The sequence below is a fragment of the Drosophila miranda genome, chromosome 4, assembly GCF_003369915.1.
Source record: "Drosophila miranda strain MSH22 chromosome 4, D.miranda_PacBio2.1, whole genome shotgun sequence".
Lineage (NCBI taxonomy): Eukaryota > Metazoa > Arthropoda > Insecta > Diptera > Drosophilidae > Drosophila > Drosophila miranda.
Window position 1 is genome coordinate 25,434,310 of NC_046677.1, and position 13,204 is coordinate 25,447,513.

The following is a 13,204-nucleotide window of genomic DNA, read 5'->3' on the forward strand; positions in this document are numbered from 1 at the left end:
CAAGAAATCTCTCAAGAGTTTTCTAGATTCTGTTCTCGAGAAATCCAATTGGCAATTTGTGTATTCATTAAAATTCCTCGAAATCAATTATCTGGCTGTCGGCCCACCCATCCGCCACACACATACACACAGAGACTGGGTGGCCCAAGAAAAACCTTTGATATTTAACCGGCACTGTCAAATTGGGCAGAGTGTTTCAATTATAAATCGGTGGCAGGGTGGCAGGGTGGCAGGGAGGCAATCTGTGCCTCATACATGAACCGTCTTGTCGTGTCGTGTCAACAGTCTGACGAAATATGAGAAAAGCACCGAGTCCCCCATCAACACCCACTCGGTTGAGGGCACAGAAGAATCCCCCAACCGATGGCCAAAAATGGCCAACCGACAAAGATGCAATTTTCCTTTTCATTTCGGTGTCTGGTGCCAACACAAATGGCATTCATGTGACGACTTTTGGCGAAAGGACTGGCCGCAATTTATTTTTGTACTTGGACTTAATTTTGTTGCCTGATTACGACAATTAATTAAATTAACGAATCTTATTTGGTTGAGTTTTTGCGTCGTTCTCGAAATTGATTGATTAATATTTATTTTTTGCATCTCTTTCGTTGCAGGTAAGCGTTGCCATTTCCATTCTGAACCAAAAGACAGTAAGTTAAGGGGGAATATAGGAAAGGTTTTTGGATCTGCAAGATCTGCACACTCTGAACTCTGTGACCCGCTATAACCCTTTTATTTACACCTTTAACTCTTCTGCAAATACTATGTATCTGGTATTCTTTAAATATTATCTTGTGGTGGCCACAATTGTTGACCCACCTGGTAACTGAAACTAAACTGCCCCTCAGCCCTCGTAAGAGTCTCTGGCAAACTCTTTTCCCCCCCAGTCAGACACAGACAAAGCCACGGACTGTGTGTTTGCACAACTCGATATGGTTTCATAAGAACTGAACCTTCCAGACTGCTGGAGGACTGGACTGGACTGTGCTCGGAATATTGACTTTTAATTAAAAACCGCCACTCAAATATTGACTCTGCGCTGCTGTAAGTGCTGTTAAAACAAAATCGTAGCCAGGGGGAACGTGACTGCAACACCTGGTTAACCACTGCACTGCAAAAAGAAAAAGCATGGGGGAGGTGCACACATAAGACTTAAAGGCTGGCCTAAGGAATTCCTTGCCTGTATCATTGAAGTGGTGGTCGGTGGTCAAGCGGGAGGCATTTCTTTGGAATAGAAAGAAAACTTTCAAAGAAGCAACATTCTGACACGTGACTGGCAATTCTAGAGATGAGCAAGGGCCTAACCAAGCCCTAAGCTACCGAAATGTTGAAGATACAACAAAACCTGAAAAAGTAGAAATATTGAGAACAAACTATACAAAAATCTATTGAATAGCTGGTTCTAATTGAAATTGAATCGGAATATATCGTACCGACTCTTTCTCTCTCCATCTTTCGTTCCCACTCTCTCCCAGTGTGGCTTAGCAGTTGAGGGTGAGCTCTATCTCTCTCCACAGCTCTATTCCAGTGAGTCCCAGATTATTGTGGCAGCTGTGGATGAGTTCCTAGACCCATACATCGAAAGAGGTGGCTCCACACCAAGGGGTGTCATAGGCCCCACTTAGGATACTTTCAAACTGGTACAGGGATGGTTCCTATAGGCTAATTCTGGGCATTATACCAGACTCACGTGGTATTAGATTCATCTCTCGAGACACGTGTACCTCGACTCAAACAAACCCAACCCCTGCAGGGCCCTGGAGCGACTTCCTGTCTCCTAAATCATGCCATGCTTCAGCCCAAACGAAGTGTGACTCAACAACCAAATACATACCAAATGACTAAACAAAGCATACTCCAAGCAGGCTTATCGGACGACCTCCACTGTGGAGCCGTTTCCTAGTTTGTCAGAAGCCAGATAAGACTCTTGTTCGGGCGGCCACGCCGCCGCTGTCCTGTGTGCCAATCCGCCTTGCGAACGATTGCAATTAAACGCCAATTAGACATGTGTATGACTCGACTCTTCTGATATAGATTATAGTCTATATAATAGACGATCGAGTGCTAGTGGGGAAAGCAGCGAAAAATATGCCAAGCATAAATTTATTTCAGCTGCAAAAACTATTTTCGCTGCTGGCTGATGGCTGCTCCCCGGCATTTGCTAAACTCTAATGAGCCAATAAATTCACATTACGTATACGCGCAGGTGGCCAGCTGCGGTAATTTGCTTAAATCAGAAAGCAAAGAGCGCGAATCGTTTGCATTTTCCCCTCTACCCACCGCCCCACCCCCCTGGCCTTTCTTTCACTGTTGTTTGCTATAAATTTCACGCTAACTCTCGACACTTGTCGTGGCATGCAATCTTTTTCGGTGTGTGTCGGATTTTCTATATAATTTCCTTCCTTAATACATAATTTCCCATTCATTTGTTACTTAGTTGCAGGCAGCAGCATTTTCTAGTCTCTGAAAAATAGAACTAGACATGTGCCAGGTCTTAAATTTTCATTAACTTTGTCGGGTTTGTGGCTTTATAGTATTTTGATTGGAGTTCATTAGTCGAGTGGCTTATAATCAAAGTGTACACGCTTTTCCTGTCATTCGATAGTTACTGTTTACTTACTGTCTGACGTTGGTGGAAGTCTGTCTATAGTAGGTATTCGTGTATTTAGTTTGGGGTATTTCGGTTGATTGGGTTCCGGAAATGTCAGAGATGTGATTGAGATAATTTTAAGTGGAAGTTAGAATGATAGATCGGTTTCTAAAGCCGTATTCGAGGGAATGATCATAGTAATTTGTATTTTACGAAAATAATTTTAGATAGCACCAATGACTCCATCTTTCAGTCTTTATGTTTCCATAAAGACATTCCTTTTAGAGTATCCTGTGGGCCAGCCCTATAGCCCTGCCTCCTGCATCAGTTATTTCTCCCAGTGTGGCTTAGCAAATGAGAATGATTGTTCTCTCGCGTACCTCTGTTCTAGCTCTCTCCCAATGGCACGTGTGCCATCCTCAATCCCTCCTTGATCATTTGCAAATATTATTCCAATCCTATACTGGTTCCTTGTGTCTATAGCTTTCCCTATGATCAATCGATTGATAAGTTTCTATGTTTTAGTCGCCACTTGTTTTGAATATTGTGTTTTACCAAAAAGTAATACTTAAAAGCCCTATAATACAGGTAAAAGCCCCTAATTTCTAGATTATAATCAGATAAGATACAGTAAAGATAAGGTGTCTGCTTGAAGGACTTCAAAGCTGTATATATTTTGGACTAAAAGAATGATAGAAGTTCATAAAATGTACCTCCTAATCATCTATTTTTAGACGAATCTTAAAAGTGTGGGGTAAAACCGGTAATTTACATTACAAACTCTCTTTAGTGGGTATCCCCCTAGTCGTTGCCCCATCACTGCCTTGAAGGGTTCCTTCTGTTGCACTTGACATTTGCCATAAACACACGGAACCATCGATATAATTGATGATGATTGCCATTCAATCGGCCAGCTTCTAGGGGTTTTATTGGTCGCTTACCAAACCCGAAGCCAAAGACGAACCCGAACCCAAAAAGCTGTCACCCACAGCTGACGCCTGCTCTCTGTTGCTCTCTCCCTCGCTCTCCTAATTATCAAAAAGCGATTAGATAGAACTCTCATGATAAAGTACGAACGGTTCTTTGATGTAATCTAAAATGTTTGTGCTTTTCGCTCTTGTTGGGCCGTTTGTCCCGTTATCGTTCCGAAAAAACAAAAAGCCTATAGCTTTGGCTGCCTATTCGTCTGTGTAAATTTTTGATTTCGCCTATTCGTCGTCGTCTGCCCAACAAAAACAAAAAAAAAGACCAACAAAAAAAAACTACGGAGTGAAGAGAGAAGAAATGTATTTTTGAAAATAATTTTATTGCTGGGGCTACCCAAAAAAAAAAAACGCAGCAGCCATCGCCAGCGCCGCGCCGGTACGACGTCGCTGCTTTTCGACAGTCGACAGTCGACGGTCGGACGGTATTTTGGATTTTGTGTAAAAATCAGTTTTTGGTTCGAATTCAGTAAACAAAAACTTGTCGCCGGCGTGAGACGTAAACGCGAACAGAAAAAAAAAGAAATTATACCAAAAAAAAATACAAAAACCACGTAAAATTGTATTTGTGTGTGAACAAAGTAGATATTTGTTTAAACAATTTGCTATAATTTAAGTTGAATGCACGACAAAGCGTAGACGAACAGTAGCTCGCTGTCTGTTGTATCTTTCGGATTCGCCGCGAGACGAGGCAATGAGTGACGTGCGTTAAGTGCTGTTCTTGTTGTTGCTGTTGTTGTGGCTGTACCCTGACCTTGTTACTGTCCGAGAGTGCTTCTCTCTCGCCATCTCTCTATCCCTTTGTACATAATGTTTGTACATACTTGTAGATACAAATCTATCTATGTACCCGATCGCCTGCACGCACAATCTATCTATCTATCTAAATCGAAGCGAACAACAAAATGAGTCTAAAAATAAAACCCAAGCGAAAACAAAATGAGGGAAAAACGCAAAAACAAATTTTCAAATACATTTTGGTTGGTCAAAAGTTTTTGCCTTACATTCGGCCTTCGTGTTGGGTCTCTAAGAAATACATATTGGGGTTTAGGATGGAATAAATAAGGGCTAGAAAATTGTAAATAAAAGTTGGATTTAAATAATTCTTGGAGTAAAAGTATAGCATGGAAAGAATACCCTCCAAATCCAGGCAATATTTCTATATATTTCTCTCTATTTATAGATACAAAAATTATAGAATAATTTCTTTTATTTCCTGCAACTTGCAACTCAAATCTTTCGTTTATAAATTGCTCCCAAATTCCAGTAATTATTCCCAGTAAAAATTATAAATAAAAGTTGGATTTTAATAATTGTTGGGCAATGGAATTCCTTCTAATTCCTTCCAATATTTCAATATATTTCTCTGGAGATATCTCAACCTTACAATATAATTCTATTTATAGATACAAAAATTATAGAATATTATCTTCCATTTCCTGCAACTCTCAATCAAATCTTTCGTCTATAAATTGCTCCCAAATTCCAGTAATTTTTCAAAATAGAATAAATAAGGGCTAAAAAATACAAGTTAGATTTAGTTTAGAATATTTCTTAGGGAATGGAAAGAATTTCCTCTAAATCCAGCAAATATTTCTATATATTTCTCTGGAGATATATTAAACATAAAATGTATTTAGAATTATAGATAGAAAAATTATAGAATATTATCTTCTATTTCAAATCTTTCATCCATAAAATGCTCCCAAATTCCAGTAATTTTTCCCCTAAGAAGGAATTTATTTTTCTCCAAATATGAACCGAAAATCACGTTTTGACATTTGCCACACAAAAACAACAAAATTCCTCTCCGTATCTCAAACAAACATGAAATTAGTCTGCGTATCTTTTTGGAGTACAAGTGCGCGATGCTGTGCTGCTGTGCGTATCTCCATAGATAAATTTAATTGGTTAATATTTATTTTTAGTCAAGACTTGATTAATTACCGAGTGAGGAGCGGAACGGAACCCTGTTCGGGGGAATTCTCTCTCTCTCTCTCGGTGTCATATTAGTTTTTGCCATTTGGCACGCGCAACCAGTTCTCCAGACAGCGCTTAACAATTTATCAGAGAGTAGGAGACGGAGAAGAAGGAAAAAACAAATGCAAAATATATAAATAAAATTATAAATACAATTGCTTAACGTGCTGTCCAAGCGGCTGCATGTTTCTCTCAGTTTCTCGCGCCCTCTCCGAGTCTCTTGTCTCTTGACTCGCAAAACAGCAAACAGAAAAAAAAGACCAAACAAAATTAATGCAAAAATCGAAAATTCAAAGCAATTTTTGTTTTTAGTTGTCGCTCGACCGGCTACCAATTTGTTTGCCATTTCCTTTCTTCGGCCCCCCGATTGAATAATAATTTGTAGTGTGTTTATTTTATATAACACAAAAAAAAACAAAATCAATAAAAAAAGTAATCCATCTAATCAATCTGGAACCCATTAAATCCCAAATATATAGAGCAAAAGTGAAAAGTTAACAGTGCCCCCAAAACCCCAACCAATCAAGCAGTAAATAAAATCAAAATAGTTGAAAAAGTGCCAATAAAATGTTAAAATATCCGCGCACATCCTCCTCCACATCATCGGGCTACTTTGATGATGATGAGGCCATGATGAATTCGTATCAGACGCCGCCAGCCTCTCCGCAATCAGTGCCCCAATATCTGCAGCGTCACATGGTGCGAATGTTCAGCACTGAAGTCGATAAGTAAGTTGCAGTCGCTACGAATCGGTAATCGTAAAGAATGGGGGTATATATAGGGATAGCCTTAAGGGGGTGGATTGGGCTATCAGTCGGTTGTGTATAAGGGAATCATTTTGGGGAGAGGGTAGGCCAATTAATCGAGATATATACAACTTTAACGATAGGATAGGACATTGACATTTGGTGGGTTAATATCTATAGTAATTATCTATAGATCTGCCAAATTTCATAACTGTCAAATTACAAATAAAGCCATTAGCAAGATTTATTGTGCGAATTTTAGTACTGGAGGGTATCCATGGTTATATTCCGAATACTCGATATAGTACTTATAGTATTTATAGGGCTCTGTGCTATGAGGATATGGTTTTTCCTATTGAGCTGAAAGTACTTGAAACTTTTGATTGATTCAAGTTCGAGTACTATATATATTTATGTTCTATAATTTATATTCTATCTATTCTGCAGTTTTTGTTCCATCTCCAACCTATGCTATATTCCTTTACCTTGCCTTGAAAAATGCTCAATGAATTCTTACAATTTCCCTCAGAAATAATTTATAATGGAGTTGACATTGAAAGACCTTCGAGAAAAACACCAGCTCTGCTAAAGGGCCGACCATTTACAATTCAAATGAATTACAAAACAAACCCTATGTTACGAGATTTAGATTTATGCCTAGGAAAATTGTAGGTATTTTCTAGTTTTTCCAAAGCCCTATGAATATGCATAAGGCGCGGGCCCCTTAAACTGTTTTATAAGCAAAGTAATTACCATATTTAAGGCATGATTTTAATGGAGTTGGAACAAATATTTTCATAAAATACCATAAACGATGTTTACCAAATAAATGTGATCCCTGATCATTAATCATTGATTTAAAGTGATTCCCCTCACGCCTAAACTGAATCGAAACCTGTTATGGCATTCCCTACCATTTTTCCCCATTGAAATGCAAATATTTCTACAATATAGTTTATATTTTCTATTTCCAACTCATTTGCATAAATAAAATAGCAAAAAAAAGAAAGAAAAAACTTGAAATAAAAATAAATTTGCTAAAAATGCAAATTTTTGTAAATTACAAAATACAAATATAAAAATTATTCAAGCAAAAATCGTAGCAAAATCCCTTCTAGGGCCGAATGTTAAGATACTCTTTCAGATGGGTTGGACTTATGACAGCTAGTTTTTTTGACTAATCCATACAAATTTATATTTATATTTTATTTAAAGCTTTTAAAGTTTCGTTAGCTTCTGGAAAGTTTTCGGCATACATTTTGAAAACTAAATAATCTTAACTACTTTTGATCATGATCTAGAATACATCCATATTCCCTCCATCTATTTATCTCTCAACCACCTCTTCCATATCCATTTACCTCATAGAATCGTATTTTATATCCTTTCCCTCTCTTGGCAAGGGCATATGAAATGTCGTTGAGAAAAAGTAGAATCAAAAACCAAATCGTTGCATTTTATAGTTCCACCTCTAGTTCCGTACTTCCCTCTCTCCTTCTCTCTCCCCCTCTCTCGCTCTTTTCGGCTCGTTTTATAAGTCACTTTTATACTCGTTGCCTCTTCCCCAGTCTTTCTCTTTCGGTTCTCCCTTTGTGCATTGCGGGTGGGTGGCTTGTGTTTGTTTTAACAGCCACGCGCGCACATGTGCATTAAAATCCCCCCTGCCCCGCCCCTTCGCCGAATATTGTGCTAGATAGAGGTGCAAGCGGGACGGAGCGAGGCGTGTGGAAGTTCATTTGCTTGACCGTTTATCGCAGTCATCGCTCATTGCATTTCTAATTGCATATTGCAATCGCTCTCTCCCCCTCCCACTCCCCCTCCCACTCTTGCATACATATATGATGGCAAATTGCATTTTGTTGGCGGATGTCACATCACTTTTAATGGGCGACTAGGAATAACGTCTCTCTCTTTACCTCCGCCAGGTGTGGGTTAATGTCAAGAAAGAGAGAGAAGGTGCGCGCGAAGGTGGTGTCAAAAATGATGAGGTGACGTCAAAATGTCATCTTTAAGTAGGAGAAGGACATGCGAATAATGAGTATAAACTAAGGAAATTTATTGTTTCTTTATTTAAAATATTGTATACAAAAAATCATTAAATGTTTATATCCCTTACATTTGATCAAAGAGGCACTCCGCTTGATCTTCAATAAGCTTTTTGCTGCTTCTTTTGTTTCTCTTGTTTCTCCTTTTGCTGTTCTTTGTTTTGCTTAATCTTTTTTTGCTGACTTTACAAGAGAGAGCGCGAGAGAGTGACCCAATGAGAGTCAGACCCAATCGATAGCAAGTTCCTCTCTCCAGCCGGCCTTGTGTTTGTGCAGCTCTCTTTTATTCTTTGCTTTGAATGATAGAATCATGTAATACACCTGAATATACTATGTATGATATAAGCGTAATATCTGTTCAGTTCCTTTGTTATGAAACTCTCTCCCCAGTTCATTGTTTCATCTTCATTATCTCACTGGTGTTCAGAGTACAGTGAAGGCTCCTTCAGATAGAACAGCCCTAAGTTTGATGGTTTTGATATGGACAAGATTCAATTTTAGAAACCCCTAAAAGCACAAAATTTCTATATAAATCGAAAAAAGTTCATAATTTGTTTTTTATATATATTTTTTTTTAATTTTTAATAATTACCTTTTCATGTTTATTAGCTATTTTTATTTTCTTTTTTAAATTATTAAATTATTTTAAATTTTGCAACAGTGAGATATTTTTTTGCAAATGTTTTATTCAAAATTATTTAGGTTGGACTGTATCCTTATCATTCCATAGATTTCTAGGCTTTGTTCTGCCTTAACCTTGAATGATGCGATAATTATTTGTATTATATTCCGAAAGTTGTTCTTTGTTACGGCATTCGTTCGCTTCATTGTCCTACTTTGAACTTAATCTGATTTTCACTCTGTTTCACGATAGAACACAGAACACATTTTTGCTATCGCTGCCATCGTCATTAACCCCAGCCTTACTCCTCTCCTTCCTCAAGCCCAATTTGGGGGCACACGCGACTACAATTTGTCTTGTCTCCACCTTCCGCCCAGTCCACAGTCGACAGTTCTCTCTTAATTCCTTATTCACGCCTACAACCGAACAATGAGAGGTAATTAGGAGAAACTTTCTGTCTTCGTCTGCTGTTCTGTCGTCCATCAATGAACTGCCTTGAACTCGGGCAACGCCAGCAAAAAACTTTCAGATAAAATCAAAAACTCAGACAGACAGACGACAAGAGTTAAGAACTTCACAACAATAGCCACGCCCCCGCTGCCCCGCCTAGCAACAACAGCGAGAGAAAAACAGAAAGAAGTTGTTTTTGTTTTTTTTTCGTGTGTCTTTTTTGTGTCAACGACTGAAAAGGTAAATGCACCTGAATAGGTCCCACATGAACTTTGACCTTTTCGTGCTCAGGAACGCTTATAACTGTGATGAATGTGCGGATGGCAGATAGAGCGAGAGAGAGAGAGGCGGAGAGTTCCTTCAAGTGGAAAAGCGGCGTGAAAGCCCCAACACATGCTGCTCCATGTCGGAAAACTCGATGGGGCTTTGTCGGCTAGAAGTTGGGTTCTTTCAGAGATTATCAGAGTGCGACCCAACCCCTAGCGACCGTCAGGGGAACTTATTAATATCGAGCTATCGATTGGGTTTATTTTTAATTAATTGCGGGACAGGCGTACACATATTTTATGGGGGTATAGGCATAGTCGGGTCTAAAAGAAAGTTGGGATTGAGCCAATGAAGAACGTGGTGTGTACACAGGGAGAAGGGCTTACTGTAAGGCAATAATATTATAGTTTCGAAAGGATTCTGTTTACATTTCATAGACTTACTGAAGAAACAGTCAATATTTACTAGAATAAACATACAGAATAATGTCATAGTATAAAGAAACACAGCCATATTTCCACCCCTAAGCCTGTCGAAACTTTTCGAATGGCGGAACACGTGCCGCGACACTACAATGCCCGGAACACGACTTAAAGAGTTAAGCTGTTCGTTTAGAGAGCTTTCTTCCCCCAAGAGATCTTTCACTGTATTCCTCATTACCTTCCTCCCAATGATCGGCGAACATTCAAACAAGTTACAGCGCAAATTGGCTGCGATACTGCCTTAACCTTGACATTAAGACAATGTCAAAAAATGATAAATGGTAAACGAAATGCAACAAAAAATAATGCCATAATTAATCTCTCGTACAAGAGTGTGAACACGAAGACTTTACGTACTTTCTTCAGACCCGACCCGGACAAATGATGTTCAATAAATTTTCGCCCAACACGAAACCCGAAAAATCGAGAAAAAACCAACAGCAAGAAATATAAACAATTAAATGGGAGGAAAATATAAACAATAACAGCGGGGGGTTGGTGGAGGACATAAATCTTTTTTGGATACTGCCAGACAATTAAAAATCTATATTCAAGGTGAATCGGGCGCCACTAAAGGGGGAGGCACATCCCATCCATCTGTTCCCCTTAATCGAAGCGAAAAGCATTCGAAAAATATCGTAAAAACTTACACATGTTGGGGCGCTGAAAAATCAACAACTATCAAGGTCATAGATTGTAAAATTTCTGACTGAAAAATGTTTTTGTAATACAACAAAATTTGTTCTGTGAGTGAGATACTTCTGTAGTAAAGTTTTAGCACTTTTGAGTCTGGTTATTTATGGGCTTATATTTTTGTGTCTTCTTTTTCACTTTTCGCACTTTTTTTTTTTTTTGGTTTCTTTTACACATTTTGCACCTTTTTTGGTCTTCTTTTTCACATTTTGATCGTTTTTTTTTTTTGCTGCTTTTTCGAGTGTTTCTATGCTTTAATTTGTTTGTTTTTGAGCGGCTGGCCAGACAGAAGCCGCCAGAAAAACATGTGTTGTCTGGTCCAGAGATCTCTCACACACGATATAGTACATATGTATGTATATAGTATATATACACAGATTCCACCATATATCTTGTGTGTGTTCAGTAACGCACATGCAAATTAGATTGACCATGAAAAGTGTTTTCGCTTCGCCGCATCATTTTCTTCAGGTGTTCAACCGCTAAAATCTCAAAAAGTACAAAAACAAAAACAAAACACACCGAAAAAAGGCAGATCGATTAATGAGGGGTTCCCAGATGCGGATATTTGAGTTAAGGAATCTGGAACACGGTTTAGAGGGAGCCAATCTAGTGAATTTATTGGCAACTTATCTTTTACGATTAATTGTTTCACTTAGGTGCCTTAAGACTTATATAAAGTATACATTTATAACCTTTTGACCCTTTACAGGTCTGCTAAAAAATATTATTCGAGGAAAAAAAAATTATTCTAGATTTTCGACCGACTTTGGGGTTGTTTTTTCGGTTTCGGATCATTATTTGTACGTCAATCAATAGATTGTTGGAAAGCTTTGATTTCTTTTTTATAAACCCACATTTTTTCATTAGTAAAGATACGTTTTATGGTTGAAAGATCATGACCTGATTAGCCTGAGTTTTTACAAACTCTAATCGCGGATTATTTTTACTAGAATTTCAGTAAAAATCGCACATATACCAATTGACATAAGAACCCGCCTAAAACTTCCCTGCAAGTTAAAAAAGATATTAAAGAAAAGGGAAGTTATTACTCGTATCAAAGACCGATCTAAGAACAAAGAATCATTTTAATGTATAATGAGTAACGGGTCTAATAAAATGTCATATCTATAACCTGATTAGCTTTTTATCAGACTCGTATATTTCATACAAAGAAAGTTCGACAAGAACTCAGAATATATATCTTAATTAATTATCTCACCCGTGAATCAAGTAAAACAAATATTTCGCTATGAATAATCACACAATACAAAACGTTACATCGAAACGAAATAAATATGTGATCATCATCAAAAGTAGAATCATCCTCTGGACGTTGTGGGTTTCAGGGGTTCATGGAAACATTTTGTTCCCCCCGTTGACTGCTGGAAAAGCGATTAATAGAATATAATTGAACCCGTATAATCGTATTATACTTGGCTTTAGCACTATCTTGGGTCCCCTAAGATTGATTTGATTGCACAAACACGTTTCCATTTCCATATTTTTCGCTGCCACTTACAAGATTATCTCGGTGTGGATTTAGCACGTGAAATGTGGATGATTGGCGATAGAGTCGAGCCGGTCAAGCGTGTCTAGTGGGTTTCACGCGGCTGTGGCTGTGGCAGAGTGCACTTTCAGGGGTGGCAGGTTCTACGTGCCTTCTCCTTTCGATTTGTTTACCCGTTTGCGGTTAACCTACGTCGGCCAGCGAGTCATAAATACATACTAGATGGGTTTAATAATGCTAAAACGTCGGGCACGACGATGATGAACGCGGGGTATAATAATATTTCATTGACGCCGCCAAGCTGTCTCTCATCTAAATGGAAAATCAATCCACTTACGAAGTGGAAGGTGTGGTGACCACACGACATTCTCTGGAAGATTGCAGCGCGGTTAAATAAATAAAATTAATGGTTTACTCTGAGAGAAGAAGGTTCTACAGAGACAAAGGAAACTTTAATAGTTTGTATACAGAAAAATGTCCCAAAATTATACAGCTGTAAGAGCGGAATCGTCAAGAATGATCATATCTATTTGGTGGCCAAAATACGTTGCAATCGGATCATTATTTTAGCCAAAATGGTGCAAAAACCTATTGTTTGGCTGTTTGAACACCTGGCTTTTCAACATTTTTAATACCAGAGCAACGAGCTTTCGAGTGCAAGCTTAAAGAAAGCCTCCCTAGATCTATTTTGATTTATTTCTAGCTATATATTTTTTATATCTAAAAAAGGGTACCTAAATCTTCGATTCCCTCCGACAACATCATTGAGGTATTGTGGTTCATTGGGGATTTTACTCACCCAATTTTTGACGTCATTTTAGTTTGCTTTTGGTTTT

The 13,204-nt window shown here is 38.3% G+C and overlaps 1 protein-coding gene across 10 annotated transcripts in view; it reads left to right on the top strand.

Annotated features, from left to right (window-relative positions):
* Positions 1–13,204, top strand: part of LOC108161998 (protein bunched, class 1/class 3/D/E isoforms) — a 109,143-nt gene that overhangs the window by 58,926 nt on the left and 37,013 nt on the right. The window contains exon 1 of one of the 10 annotated variants that reach the window (XM_017296476.2): positions 6,022–6,281. The exons of the other annotated variants lie outside the window; for them this stretch is intronic. Within the exon in view, the coding sequence (XP_017151965.1) occupies positions 6,121–6,281 (161 nt within the window). The 5' untranslated portion in view covers positions 6,022–6,120. Of the gene's footprint in view, positions 1–6,021; positions 6,282–13,204 lie in introns of those variants that run through there. 10 annotated transcript variants of the gene reach the window in all.